This window comes from Aulonocara sp. 'chitande type north' Nkhata Bay, linkage group LG3 (genome assembly GCF_057382095.1).
Source record: "Aulonocara sp. 'chitande type north' Nkhata Bay isolate Kocher_YH1m ecotype deep benthic linkage group LG3, A_spYH_male_GT1.1, whole genome shotgun sequence".
Classification (NCBI taxonomy): Eukaryota; Metazoa; Chordata; class Actinopteri; order Cichliformes; family Cichlidae; genus Aulonocara; species Aulonocara sp. 'chitande type north' Nkhata Bay.
In genome coordinates, this window is record NC_141346.1 from 9056671 (window position 1) to 9081547 (window position 24877).

The 24877-nt window shown below is 37.5% G+C and overlaps 1 protein-coding gene and 1 long non-coding RNA gene across 3 annotated transcripts; both read left to right on the top strand.

Annotated features, from left to right (window-relative positions):
* Positions 1–8671: 8671 nt before the first annotated feature.
* LOC147333821 (macrophage mannose receptor 1-like) lies at positions 8672–18447 on the top strand. Its single transcript, XM_086270881.1, has 4 exons — positions 8672–8786; positions 17278–17661; positions 17763–18104; positions 18190–18447. Exons 1-4 carry the CDS (start codon positions 8672–8674, stop codon positions 18390–18392), a joined length of 1044 nt encoding a protein of 347 aa, XP_086127007.1. The 3' UTR covers positions 18393–18447.
* A 747-nt stretch (positions 18448–19194) lies between these two features.
* Positions 19195–21875, top strand: LOC147333822 (uncharacterized). 2 transcript variants are annotated; one of them, XR_015125967.1, is made up of 5 exons: positions 19195–19231; positions 19353–19962; positions 20324–20476; positions 20831–20921; positions 21529–21875. It is a non-coding gene; the product is annotated as an uncharacterized LOC147333822 (long non-coding RNA). The 2 variants fall into 2 exon arrangements; XR_015125965.1 differs by having other exon boundaries at positions 19203–19962.
* The last annotated feature ends 3002 nt before the right edge of the window (positions 21876–24877 follow it).

A 24877-nucleotide genomic window follows, 5' to 3' on the forward strand; every position in this document is an offset into this window, starting at 1 on the left:
CCTTTTATTGATCTTTGGAAAGAAGTCTTCATTACTGGTATTATTCAGGTCTTGTTCACATGTTTGTCCCAGGTTTCTCAGCCAAGAGGAGCTTAAACTCCAGATACTGTGAGTTCCTTTCACACATTGAGATCACTGATAACTCTCAGCAACGACGTGATCTCGTAGAAACAATTAGGTGTTATGGATTCAACTATAATTGCGACTCTTATTTTTTACTTTACTGGAAAAGATTTCTGCATTTTACCCATATTTTAGTTTTAACTCAAAATCAAAATTCCAGATTCTACTACAGGTTGGTTTTGCACCAGATAGGATGACAGATTTCAGGTGGCCCTGTGTCTTTCTCTATTACATCTGCCACTGCATCTCGATAATCTTCTCTGTGGCTTTTAGTGGGTCCTGACCCTCTCATATTTTGAAAAATCTATGTTTGAATCTCCCTTAATAATTGTGTTAAGAATTCTCTCCGCCTTTGTCAAAAGTTGGGTATTAGGAAAAAGTGAAATAAATATAAATATAAAGTCCCAATGTGTAGAGCACACATTAATAAATTAGTCATGTTCCCTGTGAAAGTAAATGAGCCTAATTCTTAAAGACCCCTGAAATTATTTACTAGATGTTTATTTTTTGAATAAAATAAAAATCTGAGTTTAACAAAACATTTTAATTGTAAATATCAAGCTTACCTTTCTTTCTTCCATAAAATGTGCTTGTGGGCACGCCAGCCATTTTGAAAAGGTGGGAAAAACAATTGGCAAGGCCACACCCCCACACATGGGATATAATTTTAAAGGTTCTGTTGTCCTCTCTAAGAAACATCAGGACTTAGAGGAGTGGCAAGTAGAGTATGAGAGCTACAAGCAAAAAACTAAATGTGTACTACAGTGCGCAAAAATGAATTACTGGGTCATCAGGGGGTCATGAGGGACATTTATAAAAAACAAAAAAAAATCCCACAAACCTTAAAAGTGCACTTGAAAAGCTCACACAAGAAGGTTAACCTAGCTTACCTAGAAGACCTCATCAGGGGGAGCACACTCCCCCTCTTTTTAGAGCTCACCCACTTAACTCGCATCCCAAGAAAACAGCTAACCCCAGATAAGGCAGCGTGATGTATCCCGAGATAACAGGACTGGGACATCTAAATAAAGGTGTGAAACAATCGCCTTCAAAAGGTTATCAATTAACTTTAACCAAAATTAGGACCACTCGGTGCGGCAAGAGTTAATAGTTATTAGTCTCAACACCCAAGGATAACCAGAAGAGCATGACTGATATGATGGAACTGAGATTTTGTTACACTTAACTTTTGCAAAACACAAATAAAACTAAATTGAAACTAAGGATTTTCAGAAAATAAAAACTAAACTAAACTAGCAAAGAATTGGTAAAAACTAATTACAACTGGCAAAAAATTGAAAATCTGGAGTCGAAACTAAATAAAAAATAAAACCTAATGAAAATGGCGAAACGTTTAAAACCCTGGTGCAGAGATTGGCAAATCTGACCAGGAAAAGTATGAGATGGATTGTCAGGACAGTCAGCGTTAAAGCCACTTTTGACAGTCCATACTAGGATGGCATTGGACATCTTCGGGGAGGAGGAGGGTTGGTGTGACCAAGGTGTGGTTTGGCTTGTTGTATGTATATTTGAGATCATATGGCTCTGGATGGACCGGTTACCAGGGCATGGAAGGAGGACAGACTCATTAAAGGAGGAGAAGGAACTTGCTGGGATTGGAGATCCTCTGAGTGAGTGGTTGATTAAAAGCATGCATAAAATAGAAGTTATTTGTTGTTATTGATTGGTAATAGATTGATAATTGGCCACATGTACAGCTGTATTGACTTGTTGTGGACGTAGGCGACTTCAGGTTTAAACACTCTAATTAACAGGTTGAAAATAGTGACATTAAAGGAAGAGTATGCAGCACCACCCTGTCAGACGCCAGTGATGGTGGAGCTCACTGATGAATCAGGTGAGCTGGATTCATGGCTGATTCAAAACTAAGATCCCCCTGCTGTGGTCAGTAAGGGGAGAAAAAGGGGGAAATAAAATTTAAAAGAGGCATTTATAAACGTTTAGGTGTCAAGTGAAACGGGACAAAAGGGGGTGTTTTACTGTTATTTTCAATGTCAGCATTATTATTGTATGAGAATCATGCAACAAACATTGCATCGATGATCATTTATTGAAGCTTTTGACCTTATACTAACATCTGTGTTCCTGTGATTGTTATAACCTCTGATGAATCTTCTATTTACAGGTGTTAGGATAATGATATAATTTTTCATTGCAGGTGTAACCATGATCATTTTTATACATATTGCAACTTGTTGCTCATTGTAGAGTTGTGCTCAAGTTAATAAGGGTTAAAAGCTACAGTCAGCGCGAATGTCTGACTGATCTATTGAGGGGAAAGGCTTCGAGCATGGAGGGCCGCACGCGCTTACAAAACACTGATATCATGTTATTCTTTGTGATCTTTTCTTAAATTATGTCTTTAAGGTTAGTTTAAATAGTGGCAGTTAATTAAACGAGATTTATTAAAATATTAAATACCTGAGTCAGAACGTTACACGCGGATCACCTTAAGAGTCTGGGAAACTTTGTAGCTTTACCGGTCGATCTACGTCCCTACCCTCACCTATGGCCACGAGCTGTGGGTAGTGACCGAAAGAACGAGATCGCGGATACAAGCGGCAGAAATGAGCTTCCTCCGAAGGGTGGCTGGCCTCTCCCTTAGAGATAGGGTGAGAAGTTCGGCCATCCGGGAGGGGCTCAGAGTAGAGCAGCTGCTGCTCCACATCGAAAGGAGCCAGCTGAGGTGGTTCGGGCATCTGACAAGGATGCCCCCTGGGCACCTCCTGGGTGAGGTGTTCCAGGCATGTCCCACCGGGAGGAGGCCCCGGGGCAGACCCAGGACACGCTGGAGAGATTATATCTCTCGGCTGGCCTGGGAACGCCTTGGTGTTCCCCCGGATAAGCTGGAGGAGGTGGCTGGGGAGAGGGAGGTGTTAGATTTGTATTGTTGATTGTCATTTATGCTTAGAAATATTTACTCATATATGCTTAGAAGTGTATATAATCATTGGTGGATTGAAAGGATGTTTCATCCTAAAGTAACAGCTCTGTGTGTTAGGGAGTGCATCCGTTCTTCTAGAGTGTCCTTGGTATAAATCACATACTCCCTAGGAGAGTTTCTCTTTTCTTGTTGATTTATGGTATAGCAAGCACACGTATATCTGTTTAAGTATAAGAGCCCTTTGTTCAGATGGACTGCTAGACTCCTGGCACCAGCTTTGGGGAGTCTTCACAGGGTCACATCTGGACCCCACACACACACACACACACACACACACACACACACTATTCTTTGTTCACATGTATACCTATGTAAGATGTCATATGTTAATGACCCTATGCATATTCATGTAACCACAATAAAAGGAGTGCTATGGGGAGCCTGGCTGAGAGTCTGACGGAGGCTAGGTGGTGGGACGACACTCGGCCCCAGCCAGATTTCCCTCATGCATGAGTAAACCAGCCTGCTTGTGTCTTGCTTTGCAGTGTAATTATATTGTCTTCAACGTTACAGCGGATAGGTACAAGCTACAAACCTATCAGGAGGTCTGGGCCTCTTTGCTTAGGCTGCTGCCCCCGCGACCCGGCTCCGGATAAAGCGGATGAAGATGGATGGATGGATGGATGGATGGATGGATGGATGGTTCCAATGCCGGAGAGATTGTCGAACGGAAGAGCCATAGAAGTTCCGTAGTGTGAAGGTATTTCAGCTATTTCAAGTCTGACAAAAAACAGAGTAGCGTGCACTGTAAATTGTGCCGAAAGCAAGTCTGGAAATACAATAAACTGGTGCATGCGTCACACTGTGCGCCACGTTATTGTTTCGGTGAAATGAATTTCTACAATACTGTTACTGTTAATTCTACTCTCTGCAGTGTTTAAATGCTTACATATACACACAGTTACTGTCCGTCCACACATACGACTCGGTTCTGCTTCTATGCCCCAGCTTTGTTTACTTTTTCCCACCGAGGCTTCTAGACTTCTGATTGGCCAACATTTCTGCACGGTTAGGAATCTAGCTCCACCTGCTGCTTTGGCATGTTCATAGCAGCGTTTTCCTTCATTTCTGCCTTTATGTGTGGACGGGATTATTTTTTAAAACGAAAACGGAAAATCTCCGTTTTTCAAAAACACCCGTGTACGTGTGGACGTAGCCTCAGTCTCTGACTGGAAGCGCTGATTCGTCATTCGGCTTTTGTCAGACTAAAGTAACTGTTAAAACTGTTTGAAAAGCTCAGCTATACAACAAGGAGAGATTGAGAATTTCCTTTTAGTTCTCAGTTTATTTGATATTGACAAAAGTTAGTCAGTTTTGTCTGTTCTTCTGTAAAACAAACTAAGATTTATTTTTAGAATTAATATTTTGTTTCTAAGTGGAATTGACAATTTAGTCTGTTTCATTTGTTCTATTTTGAAATTTAAACGCTTTAGCGGGTGCCTTTTGTGTAGTTTGCAATATTTATCTGAAAAATGGTAATGACCTGCATTTGTATAGCGCTTTTCTAGTCCATAGGACCCCAAAGCGCTTTACACTACATTCAGTCATTCACCCATTCACACACTGGCGATGGCAAGCTACATTGTAGCCACAGCTGCCCTGGGGCGCACTGACAGAGGCGAGGCTGCCGGACACAGGCGCCACCGGGCCCTCTGACCACCACCAGTAGGCAAACACGGGGTTAGTATCTTGCCCAAGGATATTTGGCATGCAGCCAGGGTGCAGCCTGGGATCGAACCACCGACCTTCTGATTAGTGGCTGACCTGCTCTGCCACCTGAGCTACAGCCACCCAAAGTCTCATGTTCCTTAAGTACATCTACCCTGTTGAACTTCATCCATCCATTCGCGTCCGCTTAATGGATGAACTTATTATGGGAAATAAATATTTAAATAAAAACAAGCTGCTGATTATTTCACATTTTACTTGTGAGCAACAGCACATTTAAATCTTACAAATATAGTTATTTGGCTTATATCATGATAGATATCGTTATCGCCTGAAATGAAAAAAACATATCGTGATATGAAAAAGGAGCCAGCTGAGGTGGTTCGGGCATCTGACAAGGATGCCCCCTGGGCGCCTCCTGGGTGGGGTGTTCCAGGCATGTCCCACCGGGAGGAGGCCCCGGGGCAGACCCAGGACACGCTGGAGAGATTATATCTCTCGGCTGGCCTGGGAACGCCTTGGTGTTCCCCCGGATAAGCTGGAGGAGGTGGCTGGGGAGAGGGAGGTCTGGGCCTCTTTGCTTAGGCTGCTGCCCCCGCGACCCGGCCCCGGATAAAGCGGATGAAGATGGATGGATGGATGGATATGAAAAAATCTGATGAGTGTTGTTTTCTCAAGGGGATGAGCTAAAGGAGTGAGAATCAGGCAGATGAACGACATTCCTCTTGAGGTATGTTAACTATTTAGACTTTAGGTAGCTTTGAAATGCACTTTGTTGGCTGTCTCCCATGTAGTTTGTACTCATACTTTATCTGTTTTTTCTTAAATAGCACAATACAACTGAAATACTCTGAGAAGTAGCCATCCGCTGCCCTATCTTGGAGAGAAGGAAGAGGACCTTTTCATGGAGTTTGGTGTAAGTAATTCAGCATCGTGTGTGCGTGTGCGTGTGTGCGCGCGCGCATGCGCTCCACTGATCATCTGAATTCATTAAGATTCAGTAAGTATAAAATTCTAATCTATAATACACTAACCTACTTTTTAAAATTTGCTTTACAAGGACACCGAAGAATTTAAGGCCATACTTGGAAGGCAGGTGATGAAAATGCTCATCATCAGTGTCCGGTACACCCCTGGATATAACCATAAGACTGCAACCATTGTGGGAGGGAACAAAAATCCTGTAGTGCCAGGATTTCCAAAGGTGCTGTGTGTTACTCATGGGCATAATATATGCTCTCAATCTGAGCTATTGCATGGATCTAAAATATACTTTTGAAGTTTTCAGAAGCTGTCCCTTGACCTTGATGACTGAGAGCCAGTCCAAAAGTAATAAGTCCCAAGAACAGTATTTTCTAAAGATGTCACTTGTTTTAGAAAACTAAGAGATTTTATTCAGATTGTGTTGCTTTGTATTTGGAAGTTTTTTTCTATCCAGTTGTTTTTGATATTATATTCAACAAACTGTGTCTTGACAGTTGTTGTACTACCTTTACAACTTTCCTTAAGACCTATCCTGTATTTAATCCTCAGAGAGATTTGCTGATGAATGAACCAGCATTATGTTAAAGATGTTGACTCTGTTTCAAAAATTGTTAACTGTTTTGAATCCTGTATATGTAACATTAATCTTAAAGGTGCACTGTGTAAAAGAAAGATGCTTGATCTTGTAATCTAAATTTCTGGTTATTTTTCACTATGTAAACATAAAGTGTTGAAATGCCAACAGTTAAAAAATAAAATAAAAACTTTCTAAAAAAAAAAATGTTGAATGAATTTATCTCTTAAATCTATTACAATAACAAAAATAAGAGAAAGCTAAAATTATGATAATAATGAAGAAAATCAGCAACTTAATATTTTAAATGATTAACTTAAAAAATGTTTTTGTAATTGTAGTAATTAATTCCATAACACTTAAAAATCATTGTAAATAATGTGGAAAAGTAATTGGAGGAGCATAATTTTTATGAGTAAATAACTTAAAAACAAGTTTTAAGCTACCAATTATTAAGTAAGTGGTAATTAAAATCACCTTTGATTATGGAGGAAAGGTTAATTCCCCTAAATCAATATAGTTTGTTGGTTCAATATAATTTCAACAGAAGTTATCGTATCTCAAAAAGAGTAATGGGAACTGTTCCGTTAATTTTTTTTGTTGAGCTTAAACAGTAGTTTTGTCACGATGAGTTGTGTGGCTGTCAGTGGCTGGACCCACGTGCAGGACTCGGAGACAAAACATTAACTTAAACGACAGCTTTATTTGCTGGAGAGTCACCCTTGGGCGATACATAAACAACAACTTAAACTAACTAGACAGGAGATGCTGAAGGTAGACGACAATGGACGGACGGACACACACACACACACACACACACACACACACACACACACACACACACACACACACACACACACACACACACACACACACACACACACACACACACACAACAAACGTGGAGGAGGCGACAACTTGCAGTGAAAAACACAAGGCTTAAATACATACTGAGGTGATTAGGGAATGTGAAACAGGAGGAGAGCACAGCTGGGACTCATCAGATATGACGAGGCAAAACTCAACACATTGACATAGTACACAGACTTTCAAAGTAAAACAGGAAACTGAACAGACGTGGACTAAACTAGGGGATACGGTGACAGAACAAGAGACACACTGACAGAGACGACTGTATACTAACAGAACACAGAACCACGACCCAAGAAGGAGAACACAAGAAATGCCCAGGACCTAGGAAGTTAGGAATACTAGCGACAGAAATCAAACCCAAGAGAATCAAAACACATCATGAAATCAAAGCTAACTAATACAAACAGAAAAACACTGAGTCCACAGACTCAGGACTGTGACAAGTTTTTAGAGTGTACTGAGATAGCAGTGAACATTTTACATAATATAACTTCAATAACAAGTCACACTGTTGAAACACTCAGTGTTTGTGCATGCCACTGTAACATCATACTACTAAAATACATTATTATTAGTACTATTATAATAGTTATTTTTAGATGTTCTATTTCCAAAAACAGGTCTAAGTTTGCTAGTGGATAAACAGTGTCTGGCTCCCTATGTTGAAAGTTGCAAAAAGGAGAATCATACACATCATATGTGACAGACATCATCTGATAGTTAATGGATTACAGGGATCTACAGGGGTTATGGTGTAGCCATTGCCATAGTCTGATAATGTAACTGTATCCAGTTTACTGACAATGCTAACACGGTGCAATCAGTCTCTCCACTTTAAAAATGACATTTTGTTAAGCCACTAACAGCTTGCTACCAGCACCTATGTTGTCTGTTCCTAGAACTTGTACAAGCTTAATTTAATAGGAAACAAATGGAAATAACTTGATTTTCCTAACGATTTGCATTTTGTTGAGGCAGAGTCACCTTTTGGTCACCTTCACATGTTTCTTTAAGCCCCGAGGCCTATCATTTTTGTTTCAGGGAATCATTGGTAGGGTCACATGACCATTGTTGGTCAATATATCTATTACATTGTACATTCCTGAAGAAAGGACAGAAGTGACATTCAAAAGATAAAATAAGATCCACTGTCTTCAGGCCAGGAAAGGTGTCTCATCCCGTTGTCAGAAAGTAAAGTTGTATTTGTGTTTTAAATAGGGACACCCAAATTCTGCAGAAAGTTCACTCCCTTCAGGTGTCCTAATTTGACAGTTGTCGGGTAAGTTGTAATTAATTTATTTCTCTGATTTAAACATTTTGAAATAGACACTCACGTTTTGGGTGTCCAATTGTGTCCAGACTAAAGATTTCTTAATTATAGATTTTAAATATTCAAACAGTATTGCATATAATTAATTTAGACATGTGCACCAAACTTGATACTAAGAAACCTATTATAAGGACAACTTGTTTTACTGGAGATAATGAATGTTAAAATTGGTGATAATAATTATGGTACAATAATAATGTTCACTATATCTGTTATACAGATGCCAAGAATGGAAGAAACCTGTTTACTGCTCATCCTGCTGCTCTCAGGTCTGTGATATTAATATCTTAAACATTTGAAATATAGCTGATCATAATAAGATAAAGTGATGTCATTTGGGTAATCAGATTACATGTTAATTTTTTAATGAAATATTTATTAACACATTTAACACAAGGACAGATAAACTCTTCATTTTCTGATACCACTATGCCTGCATTCATTTTAATTGTAAGTTCTTTATTTTTTTCACATTTAGATTTTTGATTTATTGAAAATCTTTGCAGTTTTTCCTATAAGAGTAACTCTAATAAACTTCATCTTCATTAGGGATCATTATGTATCTGCTTTTAGCTGTTTTTCTCCTGGGATAGGCCGTGTAATTCATAGCACGGCCCAGCCAATTCCAGTTTCCAACAATGGCGGCAGCTACTTATTTTTAATATTACTCTTTCTGGGTCACAAAATAAACTTTTAAGAAATTTTAAGGCGAGAATGTAGCTTGTTGGTTTTTGTTTTTTGCCCTTTATCCCCGTCCCTCTCATCTGCTGTTTTTCTTTCCCCCTTTCTTTCTCCCCTTTCTTTTCCCCAGTCAAGTCTGTCCCGTATTTAGCAATTAATTAAATTAATTAATTAAATGTGGCAATAATTAATTAAAATCAGAAATAATTAATTACATAAATATTTACGACACATGTAATTAATTAATTATTTCCACATTTAATTAATTATTTAATGGTGTATTTAATTAATTCATTATGGCAGTCCTGGCGTTCCATAGCGGACAGTGTAACAGTTGCTATTGTAATGCAGTGTATCACCACATGGCGGCGCCTCCTGTCTCACGACTGGTGTCACCTTCTTTTTGTTCTTCTTCGCACTCCTCCTGTAATGGATGCTCCCATGTGTACGCGGACTAGTGTGCTCTTTAGTAATGTGTGGTAGAGGTAGCACTTTTATTTTTGATATTGTAAATAAATGAGTACTTTTTGGAAAGTCAGAAGCTGTTGCCCATTCGCTATCCACCTGCACACCTCCGCGGCTGGCTTCATTTCCACCGCACGTTACAACAGCGATGCCGACGTTTTGAGGGTAAAATGATGGCTGCAGAGCGAACATTGTGGACACAGCAACAGTTTTAAGAAAAGATTTTAAGATAAATTCCCACCCCCCCTCCTCTCACTCTAGCAGTTGAGCTGTCTCAATCTAGCGCCAACATTCCGTCCCATACACACCCATTATAAACTCTGAAACGGCTGAAAAAAAGGATGAAACTTAAACTGGAACTGAAGAAAAAGTATAATAGATATTGAAAAGATAAATACAAGTTGAATAGTTTCAATGTCCATGTGTTTGTTTTTTTTATATGCTATGCAAGTGTTTTTGTTACAGTTTTTTTTGGTGTCACCTCCCTTCGGATTTATGATCGTCATGCGTTGCTAGCGATCAAATCTGCAATGGATAGCTTTCAGAGTCAACGAAACGAGGCTGTTTTCCTACTGCCGTTAGAGCGCGACGCAGCACCCGGTCTACCTCCACTCTTGCCGGTTAGCAAATTTTTGCTTCAGAGACCTCGTCGGAGCGGGGGAAGCGAGTCGGCCTTCACGTCCTCCTCCATCGTCTTCGGAAAGAGATGGACCTTCGGGGGCTCTATTCCTGGGTTGCTACCTGGGTTTCTACCGGTGAGATTCGGCTGAAACTTGAAACTTGAAACTGAAAGCCAAGCCTCATCGCGGCAGGAACCCTGTTTTGCTGCGCGGCTTACCGCATAGCGCAGACTCTGTCCTTGGAAACTCTACCCCTGTCCTGGTGAGTCGCAGCCTTAAATGGATGTTAATTAATGCCCACTCAATCGCCAATAAGTCTTATATTTTAAATGACTTGTTCTGCTCTGAGAAGCTTGACTTCATGTTTATCTCTGAGACGTGGCAACGTGAGAATGAAGTCTCACATCTTTTAGAGCTTTGTCCCGCTGACTGTTCATTTGTCTGTGCACCTCGGATATCTGGACGAGGAGGTGGAACAGCTGTAATTTTTAAAAAGACTTTTTTTTTATGCCAGATGATTTCTTCAAGCTGCTACAACTCTTTTGAGATGCTTATGATAAAAAACGGAAGAGAACAGCCCATATACGGCATTTTAATGTATCGTCCACCTGGGTCTGCTGCGTCTTTTTTGTCAGACCTACAAGACTTTTTAACTTCCACTATTAAAATGGGTAAGGTTATCATCGTTGGAGATTTCAACATTCACGTGGATGACTCAACAAACAGTACCACTAAGGAGTTCCTGAGCATTATGGACTCTTTCAACTTTGTTCAGCATGTAGCAGGGCCTACTCATAGGGCTGGGCACACTCTGGACTTGGTCTTCACCTGTGGTGTTTCCCTTGACCGCATGAATTTAAATGAAGCTGTTTTTAGTGACCATAAGTCAGTCTTTTACTGTATCTGTTAATTCAGAGTCCCATCCTCAAGGTTCTACTAGGCGCAGGCGCTTTATTGACGACTCTATAATTTCTGAGTTTTACTCTCTTTTTAATTTTAAAAGTTCCTCTAACGAGGTTGAGCTTTTAACTAATTTTTTAATGAACACTGGCTTGCCATTCTAAATCAGGTTGCTCCTTTCAAAACCAGTTATTGCTCTGTTAGTTCCCGCACACCATGGTTAAATAATCAGACTCGTGGTCTTCGACGCTCCTATTGAAAAGCAAAGCGTCTGTGGAAGTCCACTGTTCTGACTGTCCATCGTGAGCACTTTAAAGAACTACTTTACCTATATAATGAGTCAGTCAAAGAGGCCAAATCTTCTTACTTCAATAATCTTATAAATCGTCATAAAAATAATTCAAGAATTCTATTTGATACCATCAACAGTATTGTTTCTCCTCCAACCCAGCATGCTCTGTTGCTTTCTGATGAAGATTGTAACACTTTCCTTAATTACTTTGTAAATAAGGTGATGGACTTGAAATCCAAAATTTCCTCAAGTGCCTCCCCTTATGAAGATACCCCTTGCTGTCTTGGATCATTTACCTCCTTTTCTCCAATCACACCAAATTACTTAATTATAGTTTTAGGTAAAATGAAATCCTCATCATGCTCTGTAGATATATTACCTCACTCTGTCCTGTCCGGGTCTATCACCAGCATTGGTCCTACATTATGTTACGAAATCAGTTTTACCTCGGTTCTTTTTATTCCTCGAGCATCCAGAGATGGCACCGGACTCAGTAGTCATTTTCACAAAATCTTTATTCATCTTTACTCATCTTCATTTATCTTTACTCTTCTTCATTTAAGCATGCACTTCTAGAAGGGAAGATGAGGCCGGTGTCCCTCTGCAAAAATCTTCACCCCTTTGTTAGTTTCAGCCAGCTTTATAGAAGCGACCCCATCATAAAACCCCCTACGATGTGCTGCAAACGCTGTCTGTGTCTATGTGCACGAGCACATGAATGCCTACATGTGCGCGTTCCCATGTGTCTATGTGAGTGCTCGTGTGTGCCTGTGTACGCATACCTGTGTGTATGTGTGTGCACATGAGTGAGTGTGCGTGTGGATGTGTGTGCGTGACAGTTAAAACACTGTGGGTATAGGTAACTCCCTAGAGGTCATAAAACCTTTCCCTTCCAGACCACAGTTATCCAGTTACAAATGTTGAGACCCCTACCCCAAACATCCTCTGGGGAATTTCCACTCAGTGGGGGGAGGTCTCCTACACTCTACTCCTAAGTTCACGACACATTTATTACTTTAAGGGCAGTGTCTCTACAATAGTTCTACATTCTATGTTAACACATTTCTAAACTCTAAATTCAGCTAAACACTCCTACAATTACTATCCATCATTAAGAGTTCACTGAGGCAAGGCTGTGCTCCATCTTATTTTAAACATGCTGAGGTAACTCCTCGGTTAAAAAAAAAACAGAATCTTGATTCTAGCTCTGCTAGTGATTACCAACCTATTTCAAAATTGCCATTTTTAAGTAAATTACTTGAAAAAATTGCTGAAAATCAGTTCAGGTCTCTATTATGTAAATTACACATTCTTGACCCTTTTCAGTCTGGCTTTCGAAGGCAGCACTCTACGGAGACCGCTCTTTTAAGAGTCTATAATGATCTATTAATGGCATCTGACACAGGGAATTGTTCTGTGATCATTTTGCTTGATCTTTATGCAGCCTTTGACACCATCGACCACAAAATCCTACTTAACAGGCTCAAGGTTTTGGCTGGTATATCTGGCTCTGCCCTAGACTGGTTTTCTTCATATTTATCAGACAGGACCTTTTCTGTTAGGGCTGACAGGTTCACCTCTGACATTGCTGCCCTGACCTGTGGTGTCCCACAGGGTTCAGTTTTAGGTCCATTACTATTTTCTTTTTACATGCTTCCTTTAGCTGGTATCATTCAATCTTTTAGCGACCTGTCTTATCATTTTTATGCTGATGACATTCAGCCTCATCAGCTGGATAGGCTGTCCACCCTAGTCCAGTGCTTAACCCAGGTTTCTGATTGGCTTTCAAGCAACTACCTTGTTCTAAATACTAACAAGACCGAGACCATGATCATAGCTCCTCCTAAGCTACATTCTAAAAGCAGTCAGGTTCTTGTCTCTTTCTGTCCTTCTGTCAAGTCAAATATTCGAAATCTTGGAGTAATATTTGACTCTTCTCTGGGCCTTGACTCTCATGTAAAATCTTTGTCTCGTTCCTGTTTCTATCATTTAAGAAACATCTCTAAACTGCTACATATGGTTTCCTCAGCGGAACTGGAAAAACTCATTCATGCATTTGTGTCATCACGCTTAGATTACTGTAATTCCCTGTTTACTAGCTTGGATAAATCATCTCTCTCTCGCCTCCAGGCAATACAAAACGCAGCAGCCAGACTACTAACTCGCTCTACCAAGCGTGTTCACATCACTCCCATCTTATATTCTTTTTTTTTTTTTTGTCTCATTTGGATCTTTAGCCATCAGAATTGTTGTCTTAAGGCCAAGAAAGATGCCAAGCGGATTTATTTTACCAAGTGGATCATCATGGCCTTGCCATATTAGTCCATTTGATTTACCTTTATTATAATTATGTATTTATTTTACTTTCGGTTGCTACAAACGGGACAGACATGACTGGGGGATAGGACAGGGAGAAAGAATGAAAGAAAGAGAGGGAGATAAAGAAAAACAGAGGGGAGAAGAGACGGTGAGAAAGAGGGGAAGAAAGAAAGAAAAACAAACAAATCTTATATTCTTTACATTGGCTCCCGATAGAGTTTAGAATTCGCTTTAAAATTCTTGTTTTAACATACGGAGCACTAAATGGCCCCAGATTATTTATCCAAGCTTCTTATAAAATACACTGCTGCTCATCATCTCCGCTCACAGACTCAGAGTCTCTGAGTTGTTCCCCGTACACGACTGAAGACAAAAGGGGAGAGAGCCTTTCAGTCTGTTGCACCAAGGCTGTGGAACAGTTTACCACTACAATTACGTTTGCTTGACTCTGTGGATTCTTTTAAAAAACAGTTAAAAACTTTTCTGTTCAAACAAGCCTTTTGTTGATCTACATATTTTATATTTTCTACATTATTTACATTTGATCTTTTACATTGTGTATAATGTCTATTGATTTTATTGTTTATTTTAATATTTGTGTACAGCGCTTTGTGACTGTCTGTCTGTGAAAATTGCTTAATAAATAAACTTTACTTACTTACTTACTTACTTACTTACTTCGTTTTAAAGTTTGAATGGTGGCTCTAGGTCAACATATGTGGAAGTAGTTAGAGTTGAAAGAGGAATGAGTTGAAGGAGAATTTGAAGGATCTCCCCATTGAAATACATTATAATTTTTTTGAATAAAGTTGAATAAATTTAAAAATATAAATGTAAAAAAGGGGAAAATAGAAGCACACATGTCCAAAAGAAGAGGAATCTAACAGTGTTTGAATGGTTTTTCTAAGTTGAACGATTTTGAAGTAGTAGAAGTCCAAAAAACGTACCGAATAGATAATAAAATTTAAAAATAATAATAATAAAGATTAAAAGAACAATACATTCACATTAATTATTATATGTTAGCCACAGAGATGCCAAAACAGTCATATAGTTATTCTGCAGCTAAGTACAAATACAGATACGTATGTTTAAAAATAATCTGGTAAAAGTTGGAGCGGTGATTGAACTACTTTACTCTAGTAAAAGTAAAGAAAATGTTTAGACTCTGACATGTACTCCTAATGTACAGTTTGGAGGACATTTCTACCAGTTTTTGCCTTGTGCTATAATAAAATAATAATAAAATAATATTAGTCTAATATTAATTTTAATTCTAATTAATGTCCTCAGCTTGAACACAAAGCAGAGGAGAGAATTAAAAACAATGCTCTATTTTCTGTTGTCAGTGTGCTTTATATTGTAAAGTAGACCCTACAATAATACACAGACAAAAACCCAACAATCACATGACCCCATATGAGCAAGCGATTTGAATTGAATTGAATTGAAATTTTTATTTCAGTCAACAACAACAACAGATTATAATTTTACATAAAAGTACTCAAACAGAAACCGAAAAAGGAATAGGCTGAAGCCTTATGGCTTATACTTATCCTATCCCTTACCCCCATAGAAATAATCAAATCCTTAACCAAGAAAATAAATAGCATTGATAAATAAGTTGTATAACAGTTTGAAAAGAAATCAATGATAAATCAAGAAATTAAATCAACACAAAAAAATTTTAACAAACCAAATTTCTATAACCTTTTATAATACTAATTTTTAAAATCTTCCTGAAGAATGACAAAGAAAAACACATCTTCAGTTCATCATTAAGTCCATTCCATAATTTCACTCCCAAAACTGACACACATCTATACTTAACATTGGTTCTCATTTTAGGCATTTCAAACTTATAAGACCCCCTTAAATCACATTTTCCATCTCTTAGTTGAAACATACTTAAAATACAAATTGGAACATTCTTTTTCATCACACGATATATCATTTCTAAAGTTTTAGAATATATAATGTCCATGAATTTTAACATAGATGATCCTACAAAAAACTGGTTGGTGGACTCCCTATATCCAACTTTATTTATTATTCTAATAGCTCTTTTTTGCAATTTAAATATTGAATCCAAATATGTTTTGTATGTGTTCCCCCAAATTTCTGCACAGTAGGTCATATAAGGCAAACAAAGGGAAGTATACAATAAATAAAGGCAGTTCTTATTCAAAAAATCTTTTGTTTTATAAAGAATAGAAATAGACTTGGATAATTTTTGTTTCACATGTTCTATGTGGGGCTTCCAACAAAGTTTATCATCAATAATTACTCCTAAAAATTTTGTCTCATATACTCTTTCAATTTCAACATTATTTAAATTCAATTTTGCTTTAATATTACTTTTACTACCTCCAAATAACATAAATTTTGTTTTACTTTCATTCAATGATAGTTTATTAAATACAAACCATCTATTTAACTTCATGAGTTCTGTTTCCACTGTTTTCAGTAATTTCTTTATGTCTTTTCCAGAGCCAAATAAGTTTGTATCATCAGCAAACATCACATATTTTAAAGTATCACTGGCTGTACAAATATCATTTATATAAAGTAAAAATAACTTAGGTCCCAAAACAGATCCTTGCGGAACTCCACAAGTTACTTTTCTAAGTTTAGATTTCATGTTATTAATACTCACATATTGGAACCTATTATTCAAGTAACTATTTAACCAAAATTGTACAACACCTTTTAAGCCATACCTTTCACACTTCTGTAAAAGTAAAGAATGATCTATCGTATCAAAGGCTTTACGTAAATCAATAAACACACCAATTCCAAACTGTTTTTCATCCACAGCTGTTGCAATATTTTCAATAAATTCCATCACAGCTAGAGATGCTGAGCGATTTCTTCTGAACCCATACTGATGATCATTCAATAAATCAGATTTATCAATAAAAGAATCTAGTTTGTTTGCAAATAGTTTTTCAAGAATCTTTGAAAACTGAGGCAGTAAAGATACCGGTCTATAGTTTGACACAATCTGTTTATCACCAGTTTTATATAGTGGGATCACTTTGGCAATTTTCATTTTATCTGGAAAAATTCCAGTTTGAAATGATTTGTTACGAATATATGTTAACGGCTGAATTAGTGACATGTCAAGGTCGTCACAATCCATGGATTTTTTACTCTTGAATTTACTCACCACTTCTACAATGTCACTCTCACAGACTCCACCAAGAAACATTGAGTTACATTTACAAGAAGTAGAATCTACTTTATCATAATTTCCTCCTGGTACAGGAGGATGACAGTGTGGGGTAAGCCCTGGTGATAGACACAGCACAGGACTGTCTTTTATGTTTGTAAGTTACCTTGTAACTTCCCACCTCTGGCTAGTCTCCATATAGTTTGACTATTTAAATGGTTATACTTTTTATTTTTGTAAATTTGTCTTTTTCAGTGATTCACCCAGGAGTACAGTTTCCGCAATAAAAACCTTTGTTTTATTTTTCTCAGGGGGACTTTCCACTCTTCCTCCCCACTCCAGAGAATACCACTTTGTGAACCAGAAAATGACCTGGACTGAAGCTCAGAGTTACTGCAGAGAACACTTCACTGACTTGGTCACCATCTACAACAGCAACATCAACCAACTGCTTTTCTCAATGGCACCAAGGATCGATAACTGGGCTTGGTTAGGGCTCTATGATGATCGTTACAGCTGGAAGTGGTCCATGGAGGGAAAACTTTTTTATGTTGGCAGCACACATGAATTTTTGATCTGGGCTAACGGCCAACCAAACTGTGCAAATGCAAAGGAATACTGTGTGGCTCTTCAGGGACAAACACAGATGGATGATAGACCCTGTGGAGCTTCTTACCCTTTCCTGTGTTACAATGGTAGGAAAAAAGATTTGTTGCCCTACTTATCTCTAGATTTTTATGAGATTTATTTTTTCATATTATGTGCATGTTCTAAAAAAGTTTTTAATCTTTCACAGCCAGCAGTACAAGTTACATCTTAGTGATGGAGAGTCGCTCCTGGTCAGAGGCTCAGTCGTACTGCAGGACATACCACACAGACCTGACCAGTATAAGAAGCAAAGAGGAGAAATCCAACATCACGCTCACTTTGAAGGGATCAGGGGTTCAGTATGTGTGGATTGGTCTCTACAGGGATCCCTGGTCCCCCTGGTCTGACAACACAACCTCCACATTCACTAACTGGTGGTCTGGTCAGCCTGATAATGGAAATTCAGAGTACTGTGCACCAATGTATTTAATGACAGGGGAATGGGCTGATGGCTCCTGTACCAGCAGACACTTTGTTTTCTGTTTCAGAGGTGAGGTCCAGAATGCAAACACTGTAAGATCCTGTCATCATGTAAAACACTAATGTTTGTGTTTTTATATGTGGTTCATTTTTAGCAGTGACAAAGCAAACAGTGGTGAAAATGAAGCTTCAGTCAGAGGCAGACATGCACAGCACAGAGATCCAGCAGCAGGTTTCACAGCAGGTCAGCAGTTCAGTCACCAACACAAACTTGACACAAGTTCAAACTATGCTTCATGTTTTTCATCATCTGCACATTTTGTCCAGCTGTCAGGCCTCATGCTGTCAGAAGGACTGACAGACTTCAGGATTCGTTGGAGGAAAGTCCAGAGTTACCGTGACGACCAGTCAAAGAAGCAGGATGTGGACGGTGGCTGCAAAACTTAAGACTGACTGGACTGAACCACTTCATGTGTGAAGTTAATAACATGCTGTGCTGAGCTGTCTCATCCTTTAAACCTTTCAATATTTCAGAGTGTAAAGTTCCACCAAAAGCTCATTTGTTCAGCTGCAGTTGTAGTTTGGTAGAAATTCTTTAATCAAAGGTCCACTCACTAGTTTTTAGCTTCATCTTGAAGTTTTCCTGATAGGCTCTGGTGTCTTGTTGTTGTTTTTTTGGTTTGCAGTGTGTCTTTTTGATTTATTTATTTATTTATTTTTTCAGTTGTTACAGACGGGACAGACATGACTGAGGGATAGGAAAGCGAGAAAGAAAGATGAAGGAAAAGAAAAACAGAAGGGAAGAGGGACAGTGAGAAAGGGCATTTAAAAAGAGAAAGAAGAGAAAAAAAATCTCCTGGATCACCTGTTGAGAGAAAAAGAATAGAAAACAAGCAAAAACAAACAGAGCAACATACTAAACACAACACCATCACGTTAATCTAGCTAGTGTAAACAGCAGTAAACACTAAATATTGAATGTTGTTGTGTAGCAAGCAGGACCGACAGTGCACAATGTGCTTGGAAATAGCAGCCAATAGAGGTGTAGTTTATGTCTATGAACAGTGAACACTCGTGTACACACCTGCACTGTAAAACCCACACAGCAAAATCTCCAGTGTTAAATTAACACTGGAGAGTGTCTATATGGGTCCACCCCTCACTGAAAAAAAGGGACTGGCCATCTCTTGGATTTATGTAAGCATCTTGCATGTATTTAACACAATTGCCTCATGTTTTAAAGTTAAATGTAACTATATAGTGTAAAAACTACATGATATGCAGAAAGGGTGTATTAAATTGTTCATATCATGTTCAGGTGAAGTAAGTCAATAAGATAGCAACGTTAAATCTCGTGAAACCACGCGTGATTTCATCTCGCGGGCTTTGGATCGTGGTTTAAAAAAGGCATCCATCTCAGTCAAGTCGAGCAGCCAACTCTGCGTTTTTGGTATGTCTTGATTTTTTGAATTAATATTTACCATATTTCAGACAAATGTAGTTAAACGTCTAGAGTGTCGCCATGTAACATGCTAAAAAAGAGCCGTTAGCTTATTTGCTGTTTTATCTGTTGTCAAAGAATTGGCGCTTTTTCATTTGAATTTGTCTTTGGCACAAGAGCCGTAATATCACATTAAACCTAATTACGAGGCACTCATAACATAATTTGGTTTTCTGTGTGAATAGATTTGCCAACTGACTCTTCAGTTACATTGTGTATTTACTGCACCATGGTGTTAGTGAGATTTTGGACATTGAACAGCTTTAGCTAATATCATCAGCGGCATTATGCTAGCTTACATCCCTACCCCTCCTGGCCTCACCTGCTGTCCTTTTGTTTTTGTTTTTTTTGCTGCACATTGAGAGACGACCTCTATTCTGCATTTCACCAGGAGTCAGCTGATGGATTGTGGGTTCAAGGTGTTATGGTAAGAAAGTATATTCTATTTTCGTTTCTGTAACTTAATAATTATAATGGGTTTTTTATAATTATTAGGTGCATGCATACTCACCCTATTAATACAACTGAGAAATCCAAAATCTGCCATAGATTTAACTTATACCTGTATGTATTGCCAGAAAGGTGATTACTGGACTCGCATTAATGCACACTTGAACTGAAATGAGGTTGTAACTTGTGGGTTGTTGGGTTGCAAATCAGAAACAAACATCTTTGGATTTTTTTTAATCCCATAAGATCTGGAAAGACAGTTTTTATTCAACAAAACATTACTGATTAACCAAGCACAGTGCCTGCTGTTATTTCAAAATAATTTTATGTCATTTTAGATGAAATGCAGCATTCCAGTGCATCCCAACCATGCCTTTGCAGTCAAGGTTTCTGACGGAGCTGAGTTTCTCTCTGACAGTCTGCTGAAAGTGTTTGCAAAGTGATCGGGGGAACAGGGCACAAAGCTAAAGGATGTAGCTGCCATTATGACAGTAAGAACTTTAAAATTCTTTAACTACAAAGTGTATATGTATTGCATTAGGTCAGTAAAATTTTTATGCTACATCCATTGAAACCGTCAACTATTACCTGTGAGTAATGATTCCACTAAAAGGATGCCATAATTTTCGTCATGCATTTACTGGCCCACTGAGAAAAATTTATCTTTTTTTAAAAATAAATGTTCTGGAAACTATATATCCATAAAGTTGATGTCAAACAGGAACTTTTGATATTGCTTTGTAGATGCTGGTGTTGCATGTTGACTGGTTTAAGTTTTTGTCTGGGATCATTTTCTTCTGTGCTACTGAAAAGTTCACAAATCTCTGTTTTCTTTGTTATAATAGTCAAGGATGACATTAATGCTCGGAGTCCCTCATCAAAGTGCTCCGCATCTGTGTGAAAGACAATTGCAACATCTTGGTGCAGGAGTTCATGGTGAGTGTTTTATGAGTAGATTGTGGATTTGCAACCTTTAAAAATGCATTTAGTTATCCACTTGATCCTCATTGGACTGGTTAGGACCAGTAGTCCTCTTTAATAATTTGAAGTTCACATGAGGCCTGGTAGTGAACTCGGCCGCCGGCCCTTGAGGCCCCACCCCCACCCCTGTATTAGGGGTCACATCAGTGTGAAAAAACTTTAAATTTGTCATTCTAATGAACAAAGGAAAATCCCACCAGTATTTACATTAGCTTTTGTTTGAAAAAAAAAAAAAAAAAAAAGACCAACTGACCAACAGCTAACCAAATTGTGGGGCTGAAAGTCTAAATTCTAACATCTTCTGAGTGACATAGCCTGGATTTCTGATGGGCCGGTGTCTTTCTAACAAAAACTAATGTAAAGCATTTGAAATTATTATGTTTTTCACCCTCTCTTAGAAACTCTGTTAGACCATGAATGGCAGCATGGCAGGCCACTCTTTGGCTATAGCTATTTACTATGTTGCTTGCATTGGTTTAAATTACTCTAACATTAGAACTGGTAGATTCAAAAGAGATGAGTTTAAAAAGGAATCTTAAAGAAATGTTTTGTGTTTAACCAGGACTTGACTGAGGCCACTGCACAGATTGAGAAAACCACAATGAACATCTGTCTCCAGAGGATGCGGCAGGCAATGACTTTTCTGATGTTGTTCTTCAAGATCTGGATAACGTGACCTTTGCAGTAGCCATGCTGTTTGGACCTTTTTTATTCCTTCAACATGAGTTACCCATCACAACTCTGCTACACTTTTGAGGTGATTCAATGGGTGGTAATGGAGTTGGATGCAACTCAGCTCTCAAGAAAAGCTCACAACTAAGACAAAACTGCTCCTGCAACGAAGCTCACTGTTATGCATGTGAGGTGACCAGCTCTAGGTGAGAGGACATTTAAATCTCACACTTGTTCTGCTGTATTTTTGAAGCTCAATTCCAGGAACGGATCGCAGGGTTCATTTTTATATACTCTGCAACTGCCATGAGGACGAGCTGTTTTTTGTTGTTTGTTTTTCCTTTTGCTCTGTACAAGTTCTGTTTGTCTGTTTGGCAGCATTTTTAAATTTCTCTTTGTATTTTTTCTTTCTTTTACTAGTGAAGAGATGTAGCGTGAACAGTTATACAGTCTAAATATCCCATATGGGTCGTGTGAAATGGTATTTTCAGTTTCATTCAGTTGAAGTAAAGAACGTTGAATATTTCTAAGTGTGCTGTTTTGAACCAAGATGTCACAGTATGATCAGTGCTGTAATTTTTGACAGTCACTGTATCAATGTTATTTTTGCGTCTCTTGAATAAAGTTTTTGACCTGCAAGTGCTAATTTCTTTAGTTATTGGGGTAAAATGGGTAGTGTTAATAGGAAGGTGTTTGCCAATTCAGTAACCTAATTTAATGTTAATGGAAACTAACATTACCTCAAATTGTTTAGTTATAATTGTTGTTTAACTGAATCTTGATGTCAGAGGCCTTAAATAGAATGTTTTGTATTGTTCTTTCCCAACATTTTTCAAAAGAAACAGTCTAATTTCTTTGCTGCGATTGATTCCAGAGAACACGGAAGAACTGACATTATTTAACTGTTGATTTATATAGATTCAGTAGAGGAGTAATGTCAGTTTAATTCTTTACCTACTGCAGTGAAATTAGACATGTTGTTTTGAAAGGTTACTGGTGGATGCCAGCAACCATCTTGGAAGAGAACAATATAATCTGTTATAAGGCCTCCATTTGAAAATTGTGTATTTGATACTAGAATATAATAGCAAAATGTAATTTGAAGATAACATGTAGTATTTAAGTGACCAAGTAGTATTGGGTAAAAGTTATTGAATCGTGTTGGGATAACGTGAGAAAATTGTGAAGGATTAAAATATTCCAAGAGCTCAAATTACTTCATCAAAACATGTTTAAGTCACATTTTATCAACACAAATTGCACAGGTTTATTGAACATGAATAAATTGTGTTAATTTAACTCAATGGTTTAAGTTGCTGCCAAAGCAAAACATCTGTGTGCAACAAATGTCCACCATTGAATTAAGTAAATCCAACAACATATTTTTTTCAGTGCTCTGAGTGTTAAATACAACACTGTTGAGTGTTAAATTAACACTTTTGACAGTGTTATATGTTTAAAAGTAACCTAGTCAGTTTTGAAGATTAACAATGGCTAACACTGAGCAGTGCTGATTTGCTAACACTGGAATATTTCTAACATTTTGAGTTATTTTCCAGTGTTAGAAAATCAGCATTGCTCAGTGTTAGTTAATCTTCAAAACTGACTAGGTTACTTTTAAACATATAACACTGTCAAAAGTGTTAATTTAACACTCAACAGTGTTGTATTTAACACTCAGAGGTGTGGACCCATATAGACACTCTCTAGTGTTAATTTAACACTGGAGATTTTGCTGTGCAATAAGTTAATTTTACTCAAAACTTTTGGTGAAACTGATTACATAAAATATTTTAAGTAACTAAAACTTAAAACTAAAAGTTAAATAAACACACTTTATTTATTAGCTTTAGATAAATATTTTTAAGTACCATTGATAAATGTTTTTATGTTATGTCCACATTTTTGGTTTAGGACTTGAGTTTCAAGTACAAATCTAGCTCAAGTAACTTTAAGGAATTAATTTTTAGTTTCAAAATGTTAACCATTTTAAGCTAATACAACTCAAAAATTTAAAATACAAACGCTTGTAATATCCAAATCTACTGTGTTTTGAATTTGATATTAAAAAAAGTGCCCAAAATAATTACACTTGTAAAAACATAAGATATTTACATAAGATTTGTAAATATATTAGATAATATACACATTCTGTATTTTTCATATGAAAGAAACTATACTGTGGTGGGGCTTGCTAATTTCTTGTTTTTGATTTATGTATGTTATGTTTTGTTTTACTTCATATGTTTCATATGTTGTTTGTTTAATTTAAGACAAAAAAAAATTAAATGAATGAGAGGTAAAACTTGAGGGGGTAGGGACAAATAAGTAAATACTTCAGCCTACTCCTTTTCAAACAAATAATGGAATGATATTTTGTAATGATTGTGAAGGCACATGTTTGAAATGTTTGAAATAAAAATGAACTGAACTGAACATAAGACAGAAAATATAAATTCAAGTTACAAATTTATTGAGTTACTTTAACACATAGCCTTTCTAACAAAAAGCCCAAAGACATAAATCCACCACATTTTTTAGGGAATAATGTCGGAAATTTTGGCACAAGGTTACAATATTAGAAATAAAGAATTTCACAACATGTTTTAAGAGTATTCAAATTTGATTAACACATGAGTACGGCCTTTTTATTAAAAAACAAACAAAAGGAAAAGAAAATCCTGCATTATTAGGAGGGAAAACCGAATGAAAGTAATAGTATAGTATAGTGCAGCTAATACACTGAAATATAATTGGTAACCTTTTTAATATGCCAATACTGTGGTTATGCAAAATGCACATTTGTAGAGTGCAATCACAGTCTCAACAACAAAGCAATAAAACTTTAAATAGAAAAATACTTCTTTAGAGACATAAAACAAAGTGTTATAAACCTCCTTGGCGCCTTATGTCAGTTATGAGTAGTTCAGGAGGAACGTTTCTTAAGTGACATTCAAGATCCCACCTAGAAGCCAAAAATGTAGTGAGATTGTCCTTCATTTTCTCTATAGATTTACAGTTATCTGACTAAAAACACAATCAAAATCAACTAAAACACAAGTGATGTTGGGGGGAAAAAATAAATAAATAAAATAAAATCACCCCTTTTACTTTGTATGTGGCTTTTAGATAATGAAGTATGAAACAGAGTCTGCAAAGATTTCTTTATTCTATTCTCTCTTTTTATAAAAAAAAAACTTATCCAGACTTGGAAACATGATAAACTGAATTATTTGCTT